Source organism: Pseudophryne corroboree, chromosome 8, assembly GCF_028390025.1.
Source record: "Pseudophryne corroboree isolate aPseCor3 chromosome 8, aPseCor3.hap2, whole genome shotgun sequence".
NCBI classification, from domain to species: Eukaryota; Metazoa; Chordata; class Amphibia; order Anura; family Myobatrachidae; genus Pseudophryne; species Pseudophryne corroboree.
The window spans coordinates 485,624,249-485,647,834 of record NC_086451.1 but is presented as its reverse complement, the minus strand read 5'-3'; the positions used below and the strand labels follow the sequence as shown (position 1 = coordinate 485,647,834).

Here is a 23,586-nt window from a genome sequence, read left to right as displayed (position 1 = left end):
TATTATATTATCTAGCGTTATATTCCCAGCATATTATCTAGCGTTATATTCCCAGCATTATATTATCTAGCGTTATATTCCCAGCATTATATTAACTAGCGTTATATTCCCAGCATTATATTATCTAGCGTTATATTCCCAGCATATTATCTAGCGTTATATTCCCAGCATTATATTATCCAGCGTTATATTCCCAGCATTATATTATCTAGCGTTATACTCCCAGCATTACATTATCTAGCGTTATATTTCCAGTATTATATTATCTAGCGTTATATTCCCAGCATTATATTATCTAGCGTTATATTCCCAGCATTATATTACCTAGCGTTATATTCCCAGTACAGGTTGAGTATCCCATATCCAAATATTCCGAAATACGGAATATTCCGAAATACGGACATTTTTGACTGAGAGTGAGATAGTGAAACCTTTGTTTTTTGATGGCTCAATGTACACAAACTTTGTTTAATACACATAGGTATTAAAAATATTGTATTAAATGACCTTCAGGCTGTGTGTATAAGGTGTATATGAAACATAAATTAATTATGTGAATGTAGACACACTTTGTTTAATGCACAAAGTTATAAAAAATATTGGCTAAAATTACCTTCAGGTTGTGTGTATAAGGTGTATATGAAACATAAATGCATTCTGTGCTTAGATTTAGGTCCCATCACCATGATATCTCATTATGGTATGCAATTATTCCGAAATACGGAAAAATCCGATATCCAAAATACCTCTGGTCCCAAGCATTTTGGATAAGGGATACTCAACCTGTATTATATTATCTAGCGTTATATTTCCAGTATTATTTTATCTAGTATTATATTCCCAGCATTATATTATCTAGCGTTATATTCCCAGCATTATATTATCTAGCGTTATATTCCCAGCATTATATTATCTAGCGTTATATTCCCAGCATTATATTATCCAGCGTTATATTCCCAGCATATTATCTAGCGTTATATTCCCAGCATTATATTATCCAGCGTTATATTCCCAGCATTATATTATCTAGCGTTATACTCCCAGCATTACATTATCTAGCGTTATATTCCCAGCATTATATTATCTAGCGTTATATTCCCAGCATTATATTACAGGTTGAGTATCCCTTATCCAAAATGCTTGGGACCAGAGGAATTTTGGATATCGGATTTTTCCGTATTTTGGAATAATTGCATACCATAATGAGATATTATGGTGATGGGACCTAAATCTAAGCATATAATGCATTTATGTTACATATACACCTTATACACACACAGCCTGAAGGTAATTTTAGCCAATATTTTTTATAACTTTGTGCATTAAACAAAGTGTGTGTACATTCACACAATTCATTTATGTATTATATACACCTTATACACACAGCCTGAAGGTCATTTAATACAATATTTTTAATAACTTTGAGTATGAAACAAAGTTTGTGTACATTGAGCCACCAAAAAACAAAGGTTTCATTATTTCACTCTCACTCAAAAAAGTCCGTATTTCGGAATATTCCGTATTTCGGAATATTTGGATATGGGATATTCAACCTGTATCTAGCGTTATATTCCCAGCATTATATTATCTAGCGTTATATTCCCAGCATTATATTATCTAGCGTTATACTCCCAGCATTATATTATCTAGCGTTATATTTCCAGTATTATATTATCTAGCGTTATATTCCCAGCATTATATTATCTAGCGTTATATTCCCATTTGCAGATAACCAATGCTCCATACATACTACATATACTATAAATAATACATATTTTAAATATATTCATTCCATTGCATAGTACTTTCTCTGTGGGTGTCACTGTGGTCTCTTGACATGGGTCCCTGTCAGGACTGAAACGCTGACATTTCCCATGTACATATTGCTGCTATGAGTGAATGATTGTGACGTTACCATGCAGTGAAATGACTGCCTGCTGAGCTCTCTCTCACCCATTGCTCTATACTGGGGGCTTCATGCTCCTATGATGCTTTGGAGACTCTGCCCCCCAGCACCATGCTGTCAGTCTATGTGAGTGTCTCTTATCGTGGATTATAGCGCCACTTACACCTGAAACACATCTCATCCCATCAGGACACAGCCCACGTCTTTATTCCTGGTATGGGATGTGTCCTGATGAAGGTCACAGTACACAGAGGCCTATATACTGTACATAGGGTTACCTTATTATTCCTTTAATAATGAATTACACAGGTTCTGTGGCTGGGTGACTTCAAGCCTGCGGGTCACCTGGTTTTACTCAGCCACAGAACAAGTGTAATCCATGAGGGACCCGGGTTATAGGGATAGTATGGTAAGCATATATATATATATATATATATATATACAGGGCTCCCTGCGAGCCATCTGATGCCGGCTCAGGACACACAGGGGGTGATAGATCAGTGTCCTCGCTGCAGCAGGAGTTTCTGTTTATCTTACTGTCTGCAACAGATGGATCATTACCTCCTGCAGCAAATGCTTAGCAGCCCCCAACACACCCTACAGGGGAGTCACAGTGTATAATGTATACAGGAGCTGTATATAATAATATATATAATATACAATGGCCGTCTTGTGAGTGTCGCTGTGTAATAACAGTATCCACATTTCTGTCCTGGATAAGGAGAATGTTCCCCTCTGTACGAATCAAAGTGAAGGGTCTGGAACCGGCCAAACAGTATTATATCGCCATGGACATCATCCCTGTGGACTCCAAGCGATACAGGTCTGTATAACATTATCATCATCATCCCATCCGGTAATGCTCTGCACCTGTATACACCTGTTCCAATCTGCCATTGCCCCGCAGGTATGTCTATCACAGCTCTCAGTGGATGGTGGCCGGGAATACGGACCACACCTGCATCTCCCCCCGACTCTACCTCCACCCCGACTCCCCCTGCTCCGGGGAGACCTGGATGCGGCAGATCGTCAGCTTTGATCGGGTCAAACTAACCAACAATGAGATGGATGACAAAGGACATGTAGGTATATATTCTATATATTATTATATTTATATCATTACCTATTCTATATATCATTATATTATTACCTGTCATATATATATATATATATTCTATATACTATTATATTTATATCATTACCTATTCTATATATCATTATATTATTACCTGTCATATATATATATTCTATATACTATTATATTTATATCATTACCTATTCTATATATCATTATATTATTACCTGTCATATATATATATTCTATATACTATTATATTTATATCATTACCTATTCTATATATCATTATATTATTACCTGTCATATATATATATTCTATATACTATTATATTTATATCATTACCTATTCTATATATCATTATATTATTACCTGTCATATATATATATTCTATATACTATTATATTTATATCATTACCTATTCTATATATCATTATATTATTACCTGTCATATATATACAGGTTGAGTATCCCATATCCAAATATCCGAAATACGGAATATTCCGAAATACGGACTTTTTTGACTGAGAGTGAGATAGTGAAACCTTTGTTTTTTGATGGCTCAATGTACACAAACTTTGTTTAATACACAAAGTTATTAAAAATATTGTATTAAATGACCTTCAGGCTGTGTGTATAAGGTGTATATGAAACATAAATGAATTGTGTGAATGTACACACACTTTGTTTAATGCACAAAGTTATAAAAAATATTGGCTAAAATGACCTTCAGGCTGTGTGTATAAGGTGTATATGTAACATAAATGCATTCTGTGCTTAGATTTAGGTCCCATCACCATGATATCTCATTATGGTATGCAGTTATTCCAAAATACGGAAAAATCCCATATCCAAAATACCTCTGGTCCCAAGCATTTTGGATAAGGGAGACTCAACCTGTGTATATATATATATATATATATATATATATATATATATATTCTATATATTATTACATCTGTTTTTTATTTCAGTTTTATATAGTATTACCACATCAATTTCAATATTATTATATCTACACATATTATTATGTCCCCAAGTTATTATTTCTATATATTATCACATCTATACATTGTAAATCATAAAGTCTTCTCTGTATCTATTCTACAAATTGTATATATAGTCTATACATTATTACATCCTTTATTTAAATATTACGTATATTATATAACATCCATACATGGTACTTTATAATATTTATACAGCTTACATCTTTATATATTATATATTATATATACCATACTATTACATCTATATATTCTATATTTGATTTCCTCACTTTTTATTTTCCATATGTTATCACGTGTGTGTACAGTATGTGTGTGTGTGTGTATGTATATATATATATATATATATATATATCATATCTACACATTTATATTAACTATTTGTTCTGTTTAAATATGATATATAATATCATATCTATACATTCAATATAATTTCTAAATACTATAACTTCCTCTATTCATATATTAAGTATGTTATTATATCGATTTATTATACTGTGTATTATTTACATCTTTTCTGTGTACATCCTATATATTGTATATAGTCTACATTTGATTACATTGAATTTTTTTTTTATTTTACATATCACTACATCTTTATATTTTATAAAGAATATATAATTTATTTTATACATTTTATACACTGTATATATATATTTTTTAATAACATTACTAATGCATGTTTTTATAAAGATATATATATATATATATATATATATATATATAGTGCTAAGCCTCTATTTATATTATGTATATATTATGTATATATTAATACAGTTATACTTTTTTTTATATATTTGTATGTAACTTCATTTTTACATGTCCTATTTATTATTAGAGTTATTTCTACACGTATATCAATTGTATAGGTCCAAATAGGGGTTTCTGTATGATTTAGCGTTGGCTGCGCTCGCCACGCATCGGGGCTGATGCTCGCCACACTATTATATTCCCTCTCGGGTGGTGGCATAGACCACCAGCCGATTGGGAATTCCAGGCTGTGGTCGGGATTCTGACCACCCGCATTTCACCGGCTGTTGGGATTCCTGTTTCAGTATCCTGAACGCCAAGATCCTGACAACCTGTAAATTAACCGCATCCCCTACATATTATATATGATTGTATATAGGATTGTTCTATATTTTATTATACAGATGGAGCCATGCTTATTGAGTGTGGCTACATCACAGGCGGCGAGCGGCGTTCCTTGGCACACCTGCACCTCGGCGCACCGCCGAGCATACCCAGACGCTCACATTTGCTCCCATTCACACGCACCGCGTTCGCTCCCGCCGGTCCACCTCACAAGGCGCGCCCAGGCACAGATGGAGCCACGATTAGCGTGGCTCTATCTGTAATTATCTAACAATAATGATACAATCCAAATGAATAGAACAGCTGCTGTATATACATATATAGAATACTGTATTTATTTTATATATGCCTTTATTGATTAGATATTGTGTAAGTATTCCATACTGTCCAGCCATAGAGAATGGCTCTATATTATGTTCTATATACAGCTTCTCACTGGTGTGATCACCTCTGCCTGTCAATCAGGGTGGGAGGGGACGTGCCAATGGCATTAGAACGCTGTTGGTGGGGCACAGTCTGGACAACGTAGCTACGCTGCACAGGTAGGAAGCTACTTGGCGGGTGCAAAAGCAATGCTGCCGTGCAATGATTTTGCAATCGTGCGGGGGAAGGGGGAGGGTTTGGCATGCAGGGCAGCCTAGCCCTGTGCTGGGCGTCCCCCCGCATGTCAGAAAAACTAATTGTAGATGTGTTAAACTTAGGACATCTTTGATCGGGTCTGTAACATCCCCCGGAGAGAGAGAGAGAGAGAGAGAGAGAGAGAGAGAGGAATGGTGGCACAAGAGATACTGAGAGAGCTCCTGATAGATAAAGAGATAGAGAGAGGGAAGAGGGTACATGGTGGCTTGAGAATACCGAGGGTTAAGTCACAGGTATAACTGCTGGACTGCAGGAGCAGTGAGAGAGACTGTGCACTGTGGATGCTGCTGGAGCACAGCGAGGGTTATAGCACAGGTATAACTGCTGGACTGCAGGAGCAGTGAGAGAGACTGTGCACTGTGGATGCTGCTGGAGCACAGCGAGGGTTATAGCACAGGTGTAATTGCTGGACTGCAGGAGCAGTGAGAGAGACTGTGCACTGTGGATGCTGCTGGAGCACAGTGAGGGTTATAGCACAGGTGTAATTGCTGGACTGCAGGAGCAGTGAGAGAGACTGTGCACTGTGGATGCTGCTGGAGCACAGCGAGGGTTATAGCACATGTGTAATTGCTGGACTGCAGGAGCAGTGAGAGAGACTGTGCACTGTGGATGCTGCTGGAGCACAGCGAGGGTTATAGCACAGGTGTAATTGCTGGACGGCAGGAGCAGTGAGAGAGACTGTGCACTGTGGATGCTGCTGGAGCACAGCGAGGGTTATAGCACAGGTGTAATTGCTGGACTGCAGGAGCAGTGAGAGAGACTGCACTGTGGATGCTGCTGGAGCACAGCGAGGGTTATAGCACAGGTGTAATTGCTGGACTGCAGGAGCAGTGAGAGAGACTGTGCACTGTGGGTGCTGCTGGAGCACAGCGAGGGTTATAGCACAGGTGTAATTGCTGGACTGCAGGAGCAGTGAGAGAGACTGTGCACTGTGGATGCTGCTGGAGCACAGCGAGGGTTATAGCACAGGTGTAATTGCTGGACTGCAGGAGCAGTGAGACGGACTGTGCACTGTGGATGCTGCTGGAGCACAGTGAGGGTTATAGCACAGGTGTAATTGCTGGACTGCAGGAGCAGTGAGACTGTGCACTGTGGATGCTGCTGGAGCACAGTGAGGGTTATAGCACAGGTGTAATTGCTGGACTGCAGGAGCAGTGAGAGAGACTGTGCACTGTGGATGCTGCTGGAGCACAGCGAGGGTTATAGCACAGGTATAACTGCTGGACTGCAGGAGCAGTGAGAGAGACTGTGCACTGTGGATGCTGCTGGAGCACAGCGAGGGGTAGAGCACAGGTGTAATTGCTGGACTGCAGGAGCAGTGAGAGAAACTGTGCACTGTGGATGCTGCTGGAGCACAGCGAGGGGTATAGCACAGGTGTAATTGCTGGACTGCAGGAGCAGTGAGAGAGACTGTGCACTGTGGATGCTGCTGGAGCACAGCGAGGGTTATAGCACAGGTGTAATTGCTGGACTGCAGGAGCAGTGAGAGAGACTGTGCACTGTGGATGCTGCTGGAGCACAGTGAGGGTTATAGCACAGGTGTAATTGCTGGACTGCAGGAGCAGTGAGAGAGACTGTGCACTGTGGATCCTGCTGGAGCACAGCGAGGGATATAGCACAGGTGTAATTGCTGGACTGCAGGAGCAGTGAGAGAGACTGTGCACTGTGATGCTGCTGGAGCACAGCGAGGGTTATAGCACATGTGTAATTGCTGGACTGCAGGAGCAGTGAGAGAGACTGTGCACTGTGGATGCTGCTGGAGCACAGCGAGGGTTATAGCACAGGTGTAATTGCTGGACTGCAGGAGCAGTGAGAGAGACTGTGCACTGTGGATGCTGCTGGAGCACAGCGAGGGTTATAGCACAGGTGTAATTGCTGGACTGCAGGAGCAGTGAGAGAGACTGTGCACTGTGGATGCTGCTGGAGCACAGTGAGGGTTATAGCACAGGTGTAATTGCTGGACTGCAGGAGCAGTGAGAGAGACTGTGCACTGTGGATGCTGCTGGAGCACAGCGAGGGTTATAGCACATGTGTAATTGCTGGACTGCAGGAGCAGTGAGAGAGACTGTGCACTGTGGATGCTGCTGGAGCACAGCGAGGGTTATAGCACAGGTGTAATTGCTGGACTGCAGGAGCAGTGAGAGAGACTGTGCACTGTGGATGCTGCTGGAGCACAGTGAGGGTTATAGCACAGGTGTAATTGCTGGACTGCAGGAGCAGTGAGAGAGACTGTGCACTGTGGATGCTGCTGGAGCACAGCGAGGGTTATAGCACATGTGTAATTGCTGGACTGCAGGAGCAGTGAGAGAGACTGTGCACTGTGGATGCTGCTGGAGCACAGCGAGGGTTATAGCACAGGTGTAATTGCTGGACTGCAGGAGCAGTGAGAGAGACTGTGCACTGTGGATGCTGCTGGAGCACAGCGAGGGTTATAGCACAGGTGTAATTGCTGGACTGCAGGAGCAGTGAGAGAGACTGTGCACTGTGGATGCTGCTGGAGCACAGCGAGGGTTATAGCACAGGTGTAATTGCTGGACTGCAGGAGCAGTGAGACGGACTGTGCACTGTGGATGCTGCTGGAGCACAGTGAGGGTTATAGCACAGGTGTAATTGCTGGACTGCAGGAGCAGTGAGACTGTGCACTGTGGATGCTGCTGGAGCACAGCGAGGGTTATAGCACAGGTGTAATTGCTGGACTGCAGGAGCAGTGAGAGAGACTGTGCACTGTGGATGCTGCTGGAGCACAGCGAGGGTTATAGCACAGGTATAACTGCTGGACTGCAGGAGCAGTGAGAGAGACTGTGCACTGTGGATGCTGCTGGAGCACAGCGAGGGTTATAGCACAGGTATAACTGCTGGACTGCAGGAGCAGTGAGAGAGACTGTGCACTGTGGATGCTGCTGGAGCACAGCGAGGGGTAGAGCACAGGTGTAATTGCTGGACTGCAGGAGCATTGAGAGAGACTGTGCACTGTGGATGCTGCTGGAGCACAGCGAGGGTTATAGCACAGGTGTAATTGCTGGACTGCAGGAGCAGTGAGAGAGACTGTGCACTGTGGATGCTGCTGGAGCACAGCGAGGGTTATAGCACAGGTGTAATTGCTGGACTGCAGGAGCAGTGAGAGAGACTGTGCACTGTGGATGCTGCTGGAGCACAGCGAGGGTTATAGCACAGGTGTAATTGCTGGACTGCAGGAGCAGTGAGAGAGACTGTGCACTGTGGATGCTGCTGGAGCACAGCGAGGGTTATAGCACAGGTGTAATTGCTGGACTGCAGGAGCAGTGAGAGAGACTGTGCACTGTGGATGCTGCTGGAGCACAGCGAGGGTTATAGCACAGGTGTAATTGCTGGACTGCAGGAGCAGTGAGACGGACTGTGCACTGTGGATGCTGCTAGAGCACAGCGAGGGTTATAGCACAGGTGTAATTGCTGGACTGCAGGAGCAGTGAGACTGTGCACTGTGGATGCTGCTGGAGCACAGCGAGGGTTATAGCACAGGTGTAATTGCTGGACTGCAGGAGCAGTGAGAGAGACTGTGCACTGTGGATGCTGCTGGAGCACAGCGAGAGTTATAGCACAGGTGTAATTGCTGGACTGCAGGAGCAGTGAGAGAGACTGTGCACTGTGGATGCTGCTGGAGCACAGCGAGGGTTATAGCACAGGTGTAATTGCTGGACTGCAGGAGCAGTGAGAGAGACTGTGCACTGTGGAAGCTGCTGGAGCACAGCTAGGGTTATAGCACAGGTGTAATTGCTGGACTACAGGAGCAGTGAGAGAGACTGTGCACTGTGGATGCTGCTGGAGAACAGCGAGGGTTATAGCACATGTGTAATTGCTGGACTGCAGGAGCAGTGAGAGAGACTGTGCACTGTGGATGCTGCTGGAGCACAGCGAGGGTTATAGCACAGGTGTAATTGCTGGACTGCAGGAGCAGTGAGAGAGACTGTGCACTGTGGATGCTGCTGGAGCACAGCGAGGGTTATAGCACATGTGTAATTGCTGGACTGCAGGAGCAGTGAGAGAGACTGTGCACTGTGGATGCTGCTGGAGCACAGCGAGGGTTATAGCACAGGTGTAATTGCTGGACTGCAGGAGCAGTGAGAGAGACTGTGCACTGTGGATGCTGCTGGAGCACAGCGAGGGTTATAGCACAGGTGTAATTGCTGGACTGCAGGAGCAGTGAGAGAGACTGTGCACTGTGGATGCTGCTGGAGCACAGCGAGGGTTATAGCACAGGTGTAATTGCTGGACTGCAGGAGCAGTGAGAGAGACTGTGCACTGTGGATGCTGCTGGAGCACAGCGAGGGTTATAGCACAGGTGTAATTGCTGGACTGCAGGAGCAGTGAGAGAGACTGTGCACTGTGGATGCTGCTGGAGCACAGCGAGGGTTATAGCACAGGTGTAATTGCTGGACTGCAGGAGCAGTGAGAGAGACTGTGCACTGTGGATGCTGCTGGAGCACAGCGAGGGTTATAGCATAGGTGTAATTGCTGGACTGCAGGAGCAGTGAGAGAGACTGTGCACTGTGGATGGTGCTGGAGCACAGCGAGGGGTATAGCACAGGTGTAATTGCTGGACTGCAGGAGCAGTGAGAGAGACTGTGCACTGTGGATGCTGCTGGAGCACAGCGAGGGTTATAACACAGGAGTAATTGCTGGACTGCAGGAGCAGTGAGAGAGACTGTGCACTGTGGATGGTGCTGGAGCACAGCGAGGGGTATAGCACAGGTGTAATTGCTGGACTGCAGGAGCAGTGAGAGAGACTGTGCACTGTGGATCCTGCTGGAGCACAGCGAGGGATATAGCACAGGTGTAATTGCTGGACTGCAGGAGCAGTGAGAGAGACTGTGCACTGTGATGCTGCTGGAGCACAGTGAGGGTTATAGCACAGGTGTAATTGCTGGACTGCAGGAGCAGTGAGAGAGACTGTGCACTGTGGATGCTGCTGGAGCACAGCGAGGGTTATAGCACAGGTGTAATTGCTGGACTGCAGGAGCAGTGAGAGAGACTGTGCACTGTGGATGCTGCTGGAGCACAGCGAGGGTTATAGCACAGGTGTAATTGCTGGACTGCAGGAGCAGTGAGAGAGACTGTGCACTGTGGATGCTGCTGGAGAACATAGAGGGTTATAGCACAGGTGTAATTGCTGGACTGCAGGAGCAGTGAGAGAGACTGTGCACTGTGGATGCTGCTGGAGCACAGCGAGGGTTATAGAACAGGTGTAATTGCTGGACTGCAGGAGCAGTGAGAGAGACTGTGCACTGTGGATGCTGCTGGAGCACAGCGAGGGTTATAGCATAGGTGTAATTGCTGGACTGCAGGAGCAGTGAGAGAGACTGTGCACTGTGGATGCTGCTGGAGCACAGCGAGGGTTATAGCACAGGTGTAATTGCTGGACTGCAGGAGCAGTGAGAGAGACTGTGCACTGTGGATGCTGCTGGAGCACAGCGAGGGTTATAGCACAGGTGTAATTGCTGGACTGCAGGAGCAGTGAGAGAGACTGTGCACTGTGGATGCTGCTGGAGCACAGAGAGTTATAGCACAGGTGTAATTGCTGGACTGCAGGAGCAGTGAGAGAGACTGTGCACTGTGGATGCTGCTGGAGCACAGAGAGTTATAGCACAGGTGTAATTGCTGGACTGCAGGAGCAGTGAGAGAGATTGTGCACTGTGGATGCTGCTGGAGCACAGAGGGTTATAGCACAGGTGTAATTGCTGGACTGCAGGAGCAGTGAGAGAGACTGTGCACTGTGGATGCTGCTGGAGCACAGCGAGGGTTATAGCACAGGTGTAATTGCTGGACTGCAGGAGCAGTGAGAGAGACTGTGCACTGTGGATGCTGCTGGAGCACAGCGAGGGTTATAGCACAGGTGTAATTGCTGGACTGCAGGAGCAGTGAGAGAGACTGTGCACTGTGGATGCTGCTGGAGCACAGCGAGGGTTATAGCACAGGTGTAATTGCTGGACTACAGGAGCAGTGAGTGAGACTGTGCACTGTGGATGCTGCTGGAGCACAGCGAGGGTTATAGCACAGGTGTAATTGCTGGACTGCAGGAGCAGTGAGAGAGACTGTGCACTGTGGATGCTGCTGGAGCACAGCGAGGGGTATAGCACAGGTGTAATTGCTGGACTGCAGGAGCAGTGAGAGAGACTGTGCACTGTGGATGCTGCTGGAGCACAGCGAGGGGTATAGCACAGGTGTAATTGCTGGACTGCAGGAGCAGTGAGAGAGACTGTGCACTGTGGATGCTGCTGGAGCACAGAGGGTTATAGCACAGGTGTAATTGCTGGACTGCAGGAGCAGTGAGAGACTGTGCACTGTGGATGCTGCTGGAGTACAGTGAGGGTTATAGCACAGGTGTAATTGCTGGACTGCAGGAGCAGTGAGAGAGACTGTGCACTGTGGATGCTGTTGGAGCACAGCGAGAATTATAGCACAGGTGTAATTGCTGGACTGCAGGAGCAGTGAGAGAGACTGTGCACTGTGGATGCTGCTGGAGCACAGTGAGGGATATAGCACAGGTGTAATTGCTGGACTGCAGGAGCAGTGAGAGAGACTGTGCACTGTGGATGCTGCTGGAGCACAGCGAGGGTTATAGCACAGGTGTAATTGCAGGACTGCAGGAGCAGTGAGAGAGACTGTGCACTGTGGAAGCTGCTGGAGCACAGCTAGGGTTATAGCACAGGTGTAATTGCTGGACTACAGGAGCAGTGAGAGAGACTGTGCACTGTGGATGCTGCTGGAGAACAGCGAGGGTTATAGCACAGGTGTAATTGCTGGACTGCAGGAGCAGAGAGAGAGACTGTGCACTGTGGATGCTGCTGGAGCACAGTGAGGGTTATAGCACAGGTGTAATTGCTGGACTGCAGGAGCAAAGAGAGAGACTGTGCACTGTGGATGCTGCTGGAGCACAGTGAGGGTAATAGCACAGGTGTAATTGCTGGACTGCAGGAGCAGTGAGAGAGACTGTGCACTGTGGATGCTGCTGGAGCACAGCGAGGGTTATAGCACAGGTGTAATTGCTGGACTGCAGGAGCAGTGAGAGAGACTGTGCACTGTGGATGCTGCTGGAGCACAGCGAGGGTTATAGACAGGTGTAATTGCTGGACTGCAGGAGCAGTGAGAGGGACTGTGCACTGTGGATGCTGCTGGAGCACAGCGAGGGTTATAGCACAGGTGTAATTGCTGGACTGCAGGAGCAGTGAGAGAGACTGTGCACTGTGGAAGCTGCTGGAGCACAGCTAGGGTTATAGCACAGGTGTAATTGCTGGACTACAGGAGCAGTGAGAGAGACTGTGCACTGTGGATGCTGCTGGAGAACAGCGAGGGTTATAGCACAGGTGTAATTGCTGGACTGCAGGAGCAGAGAGAGAGACTGTGCACTGTGGATGCTGCTGGAGCACAGTGAGGGTTATAGCACAGGTGTAATTGCTGGACTGCAGGAGCAAAGAGAGAGACTGTGCACTGTGGATGCTGCTGGAGCACAGCGAGGGTTATAGCACAGGTGTAATTGCTGGACTGCAGGAGCAGTGAGAGAGACTGTGCACTGTGGATGCTGCTGGAGCACAGTGAGGGTTATAGCACAGGTGTAATTGCTGGACTGCAGGAGCAGTGAGAGAGACTGTGCACTGTGGATGCTGCTGGAGCACAGCGAGGGTTATAGCACAGGTGTAATTGCTGGACTGCAGGAGCAGTGAGAGAGACTGTGCACTGTGGATGCTGCTGGAGCACAGCGAGGGTTATAGACAGGTGTAATTGCTGGACTGCAGGAGCAGTGAGAGGGACTGTGCACTGTGGATGCTGCTGGAGCACAGCGAGGGTTATAGCACAGGTGTAATTGCTGGACTGCAGGAGCAGTGAGAGAGACTGTGCACTGTGGATGCTGCTGGAGCACAGCGAGGGTTATAGCACAGGTGTAGTTGCTGGACTGCAGGAGCAGTGAGAGAGACTGTGCACTGTGGATGCTGCTGGAGCACAGCGAGGGTTATAGCACAGGTGTAATTGCTGGACTGCAGGAGCAGTGAGAGAGACTGTGCACTGTGGATGCTGCTGGAGCACAGCGAGGGGTATAGCACAGGTGTAATTGCTGGACTGCAGGAGCAGTGAGAGAGACTGTGCACTGTGGATGCTGCTGGAGCACAGCGAGGGTTATAGCACAGGTGTAATTGCTGGACTGCAGGAGCAGTGAGAGAAACTGTGCACTGAGATGCTGCTGGAGCACAGCGAGGGTTATAGCATAGGTGTAATTGCTGGACTGCAGGAGCAGTGAGAGAGACTGTGCAGTGTGATTGCTGCTGGAGCACAGCGAGGGTTATAGCACAGGTGTAATTGCTGGACTGCAGGAGCAGTGAGAGAGACTGTGCACTGTGGATGCTGCTGGAGCACAGCGAGGGTTATAGCACAGGTGTAATTGCTGGACTGCAGGAGCAGTGAGACGGACTGTGCACTGTGGATGCTGCTGGAGCACAGTGAGGGTTATAGCACAGGTGTAATTGCTGGACTGCAGGAGCAGTGAGAGAGACTGTGCACTGTGGATGCTGCTGGAGCACAGCGAGGGTTATAGCACAGGTGTAATTGCTGGACTGCAGGAGCAGTGAGAGAGACTGTGCACTGTGGATGCTGCTGGAGCACAGCGAGGGTTATAGCACAGGTGTAATTGCTGGACTGCAGGAGCAGTGAGACAGACTGTGCACTGTGGATGCTACCGGTGCATAGCGAGGGTTATAGCACAGGTGTAATTGCTGGACTGTAGGAGCAGTGAGAGAGACTGCACTGTGGATGCTGCTGGAGCACAGCGAGGGGTATAGCACAGGTGTAATTGCTGGGCTGCAGGAGCAGTGAGAGAGACTGCACTGTGGATGCTGCTGGAGCACAGCGAGGGTTATAGCACAGGTATAATTGCTGGACTGCAGGAGCAGTGAGAGACTGTGCACTGTGATGCTGCTGGAGCACAGCGAGGGTTATAGCACAGGTGTAATTGCTGGACTGCAGGAGCATTGAGAGAGACTGCACTGTGGATGCTGCTGGAGCACAGCGAGGGTTATAGCACAGGTGTAATTGCTGGACTGCAGGAGCATTGAGAGAGACTGCACTGTGGATGCTGCTGGAGCACAGCGAGGGTTATAGCACAGGTGTAATTGCTGGACTGCAGGAGCAGTGAGAGGGACTGTGCACTGTGGATGCTGCTGGAGCACAGCGAGGGTTATAGCACAGGTGTAATTGCTGGACTGCAGGAGCAGTGAGAGAGACTGTGCACTGTGGATGCTGCTGGAGCACAGCGAGGGTTATAGCACAGGTGTAATTGCTGGACTGCAGGAGCAGTGAGAGAGACTGCACTGTGGATGCTGGTGGAGCACAGCGAGGGTTATAGCACAGGTGTAATTGCTGGACTGCAGGAGCAGTGAGAGAGACTGTGCACTGTGGATGCTGCTGGAGCACAGAGGGTTATAGCACAGGTGTAATTGCTGGACTGCAGGAGCAGTGAGAGACTGTGCACTGTGGATGCTGCTGGAGCACAGCGAGGGTTATAGCACAGGTGTAATTGCTGGACTGCAGGAGCAGTGAGTGAGACTGTGCACTGTGGATGCTGCTGGAGTACAGTGAGGGTTATAGCACAGGTGTAATTGCTGGACTGCAGGAGCAGTGAGAGAGACTGTGCACTGTGGATGCTGCTGGAGCACAGCGAGGGTTATAGCACAGGTGTAATTGCAGGACTGCAGGAGCAGTGAGAGAGACTGTGCACTGTGGATGCTGTTGGAGCACAGCGAGAATTATAGCACAGGTGTTTTTGCTGGACTGCAGGAGCAGTGAGAGAGACTGTGCACTGTGGATGCTGCTGGAGCACAGCGAGGGTTATAGCACAGGTGTAATTGCAGGACTGCAGGAGCAGTGAGAGAGACTGTGCACTGTGGATGCTGCTGGAGCACAGCGAGGGTTATAGCACAGGTGTAATTGCTGGACTGCAGGAGCAGTGAGAGAGACTGTGCACTGTGGATGCAGCTGGAGCATAGTGAGGGTTATAGCACAGGTGTAATTGCTGGACTGCAGGAGCAGAGAGAGAGACTGTGCACTGTGAATGCTGCTGGAGCACAGCGAGGGTTATAGCACAGGTGTAATTGCTGGACTGCAGGAGCAGTGAGAGAGACTGTGCACTGTGGATGCTGCTAGAGCACAGCGAGGGTTATAGCACAGGTGTAATTGCTGGACTGCAGGAGCAGTGAGAGAGACTGTGCACTGTGGATGCTGCTGGAGCACAGCGAGGGTTATAGCACAGGTGTAATTGCTGGACTGCAGGAGCAGTGAGAGAGACTGTGCACTGTGGATGCTGCTGGAGCACAGCGAGGGGTATAGCACAGGTGTAATTGCTGGAATGCAGGAGCAGTGAGAGAGACTGTGCACTGTGGATGCTGCTGGAGCACAGCGAGGGTTATAGCACAGGTGTAATTGCTGGACTGCAGGAGCAGTGAGAGAGACTGTGCACTGTGGATGCTGCTGGAGCACAGCGAGGGTTATAGCACAGGTGTAATTGCTGGACTGCAGGAGCAGTGAGAGAGACTGTGCACTGTGGATGCTGCTGGAGCACAGCGAGGGGTATAGCACAGGTGTAATTGCTGGACTGCAGGAGCAGTGAGAGAGACTGTGCACTGTAGATGCTGCTGGAGCACAGCGAGTGTTATAGCACAGGTGTAATTGCTGGACTGCAGGAGCAGTGAGAGAGACTGTGCACTGTGGATGCTGCTGGAGCACAGCGAGGGTTATAGCACAGGTGTAATTGCTGGACTGCAGGAGCAGTGAGAGAGACTGTGCACTGTGGATGCTGCTGGAGCACAGTGAGGGTTATAGCACAGGTGTAATTGCTGGACTGCAGGAGCAGTGAGAGAGACTGTGCAGTGTGATTGCTGCTGGAGCACAGCGAGGGTTATAGCACAGGTGTAATTGCTGGACTGCAGGAGCAGTGAGAGAGACTGTGCACTGTGGATGCTGCTGGAGCACAGCGAGGGTTATAGCACAGGTGTAATTGCTGGACTGCAGGAGCAGTGAGACGGACTGTGCACTGTGGATGCTGCTGGAGCACAGTGAGGGTTATAGCACAGGTGTAATTGCTGGACTGCAGGAGCAGTGAGAGAGACTGTGCACTGTGGATGCTGCTGGAGCACAGCGAGGGTTATAGCACAGGTGTAATTGCTGGACTGCAGGAGCAGTGAGAGAGACTGTGCACTGTGGATGCTGCTGGAGTACAGCAAGGGTTATAGCACAGGTGTAATTGCTGGACTGCAGGAGCAGTGAGAGAGACTGTGCACTGTGGATGCTGCTGGAGCACAGCGAGGGGTATAGCACAGGTGTAATTGCTGGACTGCAGGAGCAGTGAGAGAGACTGTGCACTGTGGATGCTGCTGGAGCACAGCGAGGGTTATAGCACAGGTGTAATTGCTGGACTGCAGGAGCAGTGAGAGAGACTGTGCACTGTGGATGCTGCTGGAGCACAGCGAGGGTTATAGCACAGGTGTAATTGCTGGACTGCAGGAGCAGTGAGAGACTGTGCACTGTGGATGCTGCTGGAGCACAGCGAGGGTTATAGCACAGGTGTAATTGCTGGACTGCAGGAGCAGTGAGAGAGACTGCACTGTGGATGCTGCTGGAGCACAGCGAGGGTTATAGCACAGGTGTAATTGCTGGACTGCAGGAGCAGTGAGAGAGACTGTGCACTGTGGATGCTGCTGGAGCACAGCGAGGGTTATAGCACAGGTGTAATAGCTGGACAGCAGGAGCACTGAGAGAGACTGCACTGTGGATGCTGCTGGAGCACAGCGAGGGGTATAGCACAGGTGTAATTGCTGGACTGCAGGAGCAGTGAGAGACTGTGCACTGTGGATGCTGCTGGAGCACAGCGAGGGTTATAGCACAGGTGTAATTGCTGGACTGCAGGAGCAGTGAGAGAGACTGTGCACTGTGATTGCTGCTGGAGCACAGCGAGGGTTATAGCACAGGTGTAATTGCTGGACTGCAGGAGCAGTGAGAGAGACTGTGCACTGTGGGTGCTGCTGGAGCACAGCGAGGGTTATAGCACAGGTGTAATTGCTGGACTGCAGGAGCAGTGAGAGAGACTGCACTGTGGATGCTGCTGGAGCACAGCGAGGGTTATAGCACAGGTGTAATTGCTGGACTGCAGGAGCAGTGAGAGAGACTGTGCACTGTGGATGCTGCTGGAGCACAGCGAGGGTTATAGCACAGGTGTAATTGCTGGACTGCAGGAGCAGTGAGAGCGACTGTGCACTGTGGATGCTGCTGGAGCACAGCGAGGGTTATAGCACAGGTGTAATTGCTGGACTGCAGGAGCAGTGAGAGAGACTGTGCACTGTGGATGCTGCTGGAGCACAGCGAGGGTTATAGCACAGGTGTAATTGCTGGACTGCAGGAGCAGTGAGAGACTGTGCACTGTGGATGCTGCTGGAGCACAGCGAGGGTTATAGCACAGGTGTAATTGCTGGACTGCAGGAGCAGTGAGAGAGACTGTGCACTGTGGATGCTGCTGGAGCACAGCGAGGGGTATAGCACAGGTGTAATTGCTGGACTGCAGGAGCAGTGAGAGAGACTGTGCACTGTGGATGCTGCTGGAGCACAGCGAGGGTTATAGCACAGGTGTAATTGCTGGACTGCAGGAGCAGTGAGAGAGACTGCACTGTGGATGCTGCTGGAGCACAGCGAGGGTTATAGCACAGGTGTAATTGCTGGACTGCAGGAGCAGTGAGAGAGACTGCACTGTGGATGCTGCTGGAGCACAGCGAGGGTTATAGCACAGGTGTAATTGCTGGACTGCAGGAGCAGTGAGAGAGACTGTGCACTGTGGATGCTGCTGGAGCACAGCGAGGGGTATAGCACAGGTGTAATTGCTGGACTGCAGGAGCAGTGAGAGAGACTGTGCACTGTGGATGCTGCTGGAGCACAGCGAGGGTTATAGCACAGGTGTAATTGCTGGACTGCAGGAGCAGTGAGAGAGACTGCACTGTGGATGCTGCTGGAGCACAGCGAGGGTTATAGCAGAGGTGTAATTGCTGGACTGCAGGAGCAGTGAGAGAGACTGCACTGTGGATGCTGCTGGAGCACAGCGAGGGTTATAGCACAGGTGTAATTGCTGGACTGCAGGAGCAGTGAGAGAGACTGTGCACTGTGGATGCTGCTGGAGCACAGCGAGGGTTATAGCACAGGTGTAATTGCAGGACTGCAGGAGCAGTGAGAGAGACTGTGCACTGTGGATGCTGCTGGAGCACAGCGAGGGTTATAGCACAGGTGTAATTGCTGGACTGCAGGAGCAGTGAGAGAGACTGTGCACTGTGGATGCTGCTGGAGCACAGCGAGGGGTATAGCACAGGTGTAATTGCTGGACTGCAGGAGCAGTGAGAGAGACTGTGCACTGTGGATGCTGCTGGAGCACAGCGAGGGTTATAGCACAGGTGTAATTGCTGGACTGCAGGAGCAGTGAGAGAGACTGTGCACTGTGGATGCTGCTGGAGCACAGCGAGGGTTATAGCACAGGTGTAATTGCTGGACTGCAGGAGCAGTGAGAGAGACTGCGCACTGTGGATGCTGCTGGAGCACAGCGAGGGTTATAGCACAGGTGTAATTGCTGGACTGCAGGAGCAGTGAGACTGTGCACTGTGGATGCTGCTGGAGCACAGTGAGGGTTATAGCACAGGTGTAATTGCTGGACTGCAGGAGCAGTGAGAGAGACTGTGCACTGTGGATGCTGCTGGAGCACAGCGAGGGTTATAGCACAGGTGTAATTGCTGGACTGCAGGAGCAGTGAGACTGTGCACTGTGGATGCTGCTGGAGCACAGTGAGGGTTATAGCACAGGTGTAATTGGTGGACTGCAGGAGCAGTGAGAGAGACTGTGCACTGTGGATGCTGCTGGAGCACAGCGAGGGTTATAGCACAGGTGTAATTGCTGGACTGCAGGAGCAGTGAGAGAGACTCATGGAAGCCAGAAAGAGAATATTGCTACAAATCTCTTAGTCTTTCCAGGAGCTCTCCAGAAGGAAACGGCAGGAACACTGGAGAACAAGGAAATTCCGCAACCAGCAGCCATAGTTGTACTGACCTACAGGCAATGAGTGAGTGCACAGGAGGCTGCCTCTAAGATGCCTGGCCTGGATTGGTTGATGCCGCTAAGCTGCCCATACATCCAGGAATGGGATTGGTCAGTTGCACTTAGAAGTGAGAGCAAGATGGTGGCATCCATATATTGCAGTATGGCAGCCCCTGCTGGAGCTCCCAACTCCTCTGTGGGGAGTGATCCTGTGCGAGGAGCAGGGCAACAGCAGCATCTGCCCTGAATAAACTCTCCGTTTAATGGTTTACATAATAAATTATCCCCTAAACCTACACAGATCGAAGCTCAAGCCCCAAATATTATTTTTTCACATTGTGATGTTGATGTAGCTGAAGTCCGGCATAGACCAGCGTCGTCTTGAGAATGAAACTGAACTCAATTTAAATACATTTCTGCGTCTTAGTTTCACATGTGTATCTCACTGAGAGATCTCTGTGCGTGATCCAGCTGCTTCCTGCGTTCCCCCCAATAACAGACACTTAACACCAATGAGATATCCGGGAGCGAGTTCCTCAGACATTTCCTAAGGGCAGAGGGAGAACGTTCTAGGGAATAATATAGGGACCCTATTGTCCTCTCAGTGTGGATAACCACTAAGGTGTGGAATATAGCCGCCAACATAGAGGGTCAGTCCCAGCAGAAGGTAGAGACCTTTTCTGATCCGTGTCCCAGGAATGTCTGGGAGCAATAATACCACACAGAGCACCCAGCAGTGGAGCCAGAAAGGGAATGGGGAGCAAGAATGTTCCTGTAAGAAGCTATACGCCTCATTCATGTTCGTAAGTAAAGCAAAACAGCAAGCAACTGGGCAAAACCACGTTGCACTGCAGGCGGGGCAGATGTAACATGTGCAGAGAGATTTAGGGGTATACTTAGCAACAAATCAGATTCTAGCTATTATCTAATAGAAGGTGCAAAAAAAATTAGTGGCCTGCCTATAACTTTTTCTCTGTTCTTTGATCCTTTTGCAGTCTGTAGTTGCCCAGGGGGTGAATTCTGGGGATCATTGTAGATGAATCACCATGAAGTCTGTCATCTACCTGCAGGCGTCATATTATTTATTTATTAGCTGTTTCTTATATAGCGCAGCATATTCCATTGCGCTTTAAACATGGGGTGACAGTGGGACACATCTTACACCAGCACCTGCACTGTCACATGGCTGATGGTGTGGCAGAAAATCACACGTTGGCACCCAGTGTATTCTACCATTGCTATGAGGCAACGTTCCCCAGATATTCTGCTCTTAGAAGGCTACCCATGCTCGCTATTCTACCAACTAGCCATTCTGCAGGACGGATGTGTGTCTACTGGGAGCTGATGACACACAGATGTGAGGTATTACTTGTGGCCTCCAAGCTCTGTATAATCTTTTTACACCTCTACCTTGAGGACATATTGCACATTGTGTAGACCAGACATCAATTGGACGCCTTGGGCTGGATGTGATGAAGTCCGAGTTGGCCGGAGGTGTGGGTTCCTGGCAGAACTCAGACGTTTTTTAAAGCAGCGTGGTTTTGCCTTGTAAATGACTGCTGCTTTAAAAAAAGTCAGAATTCGGTCAGAAACCCGCACCGCCAGCCAACTCGGACTTCATTACGTTCAGCCGCTTGTCTCAGGAAAGGAAGAATTGATGGAGAAGTGAAGACAGAAAGAACAAGTTAGGGAGAAGTGACGGAGAAGTGAGGAATAAGTAAAGGAAAAGTGAGGATATTAGGGAGAGGTAAAGAAGCGAAGGGGAAGTTTGGGATAAGTGAGGGAAAAGTGAAGGTGATGTGAAAGAGAAGTCATGAAGAAGTGAAGAAGTTTAGAACTGAGGGAGGAGTGGTAGAGAAACGAAGGACAAGAAGCAGAAGTTATGGAGAAGTGAGATAAACATGGGAGGTGAAGAGAAGGGTAGAAATGAGTGAAACATTATAGAAAAGTGAGTAATAAAGGAAGGAGTAATGAAGATATAAGCTCAGCAGATGTGATGGAGAAGTAAGTGAAACGTGGGATGTTAGGTATGAGGAAAAAAGGAGCGAAAATGAGGGAAGAGGGAAAGACAAGAGAAATTTGATGGCGAAGTGAAGATGTGAAAAATACGTTTAGTAGGAGTAAGGGAGAGATGGAAGAGGGACTGTGCACTGTGGATGCTGCTGGGGCAGACGTAAGAAATAAAGAGAGACACAAAGGAAGGGGTAAGGAACAAGTTAAGAAAAGGGAGTTGGCAATAAAGTAAAAAAAAGAGGGAGAAATGGAGGAGGAGTGAAGGAGGAATGGAGGAAGAGGGAAGGAGAAAAGAAGAAGGAATAAAGGAGGAGTGAAGAGGAATGAAGTCAGTGAAGGAGGAATGGAGGAGAAGTGAATGAGGACTAAAGGAATAGTGAAGGAGGTGCAAAGCTGGAGTGAAAGTGGAATGTAGCGGGATTGAAGGAGGAATAAACTAGTAATAATGGAGGAGTGAGGAAGGAGGAATAAATTAGTAATAATGGAGGAGTGAGGAAGGAGGAGTGAAGAAGGTGTAAAGGAGGAATAAACGAGTAATAATGGAGGAGTGAAGAAGGTGTAAAGAAGGAATAAACGAGTAATAATGGAGGAGTGAGGAAGGAGGAATAAATGAGTAATAATGGAGGAGTGAGGAAGGAGGAGTGAGGAAGGTGTAAAGGAGGAATAAATGAGTAATAATGGAGGAGTGAAGAAGGTGTAAAGGAGGAATAAATGAGTAATAATGGAGGAGTGAGGAAGGAGGAATAAATTAGTAATAATGGAGGAGTGAGGAAGGAGGAGTAAAGAAGGTGTAAAGGAGGAATAAATGAGTAATAATGGAGGAGTGAAGAAGGTGTAAAGGAGGAATAAATGAGTAATAATGGAGGAGTGAGGAAGGAGGAATAAATTAGTAATAATGGAGGAGTGAGGAAGGAGGAGTGAAGGTGTAAAGGAGGAATAAACGAGTAATAATGGAGGAGTGAAGGTGTAAAGGAGGAATAAACAAGTAATAATGGAGGAGTGAAGAAGGTGTAAAGGAGGAATAAACAAGTAATAATGGAGGAGTGAAGGTGTAAAGGAGGAATAAATGAGTAATAATGGAGGAGTGAAGAAGGTGTAAAGGAGGAATAAACGAGTAATAATGGAGGAGTGAAGGTGTAAAGGAGGAATAAATGAGTAATAATGGAGGAGTGAAGAAGGTGTAAAGGAGGAATAAACAAGTAATAATGGAGGAGTGAAGAAGGTGTAAAGGAGGAATAAATGAGTAATAATGGAGGAGTGAAGAAGGTGTAAAGGAGGAATAAAGGAGTAATAATGGAGGAGTGAAGAAGGTGTAAAGGAGGAATAAAGGAGTAATAATGGAGGAGTGAAGAAGGTGTAAAGGAGGAATAAAGGAGTAATAATGAAGGAGTGAAGAAGGTGTAAAGGAGGAATAAAGGAGTAATAATGGAGGAGTGAAGAAGGTGTAAAGGAGGAATAAAGGAGTAATAATGGAGGAGTGAGGAAGGAGGAGTGAAGAAGGTGTAAAGGAGGAATAAACTAGTAATAATGTAGGAGTGAAGAAGGAGTGAAGAAGATGTAAAGGAGGAATAAAGGAGGAGTGAAGAAGAAGGAGGAGTGAAGAAGGTGTAAAGGAGGAATAAAGGAGTAATAATGGAGGAGTGAAGAAGGTGTAAAGGAGGAATAAAGGAGTAATAATGGAGGAGTGAAGAAGGAGGAGTGAAGAAGGTGTAAAGGAGTAATAATGGAGGAGTGAAGAAGGTGTAAAGTAGGAATAAAGGAGTAA

General features: G+C 47.6%; 1 protein-coding gene across 2 annotated transcripts in view; it reads left to right on the top strand.

The window, feature by feature from the left end:
• The window catches only part of TBX22 (T-box transcription factor 22), a 50,705-nt gene that overhangs the window by 5,583 nt on the left and 21,536 nt on the right, over positions 1–23,586 (top strand). For both annotated transcript variants that reach the window (XM_063935768.1, XM_063935767.1), the window contains exons 3-4: positions 2,628–2,729; positions 2,814–2,988. In XM_063935768.1, the coding sequence (XP_063791838.1) occupies positions 2,628–2,729; positions 2,814–2,988 (277 nt within the window). The remainder of the gene's footprint in view (positions 1–2,627; positions 2,730–2,813; positions 2,989–23,586) is intronic.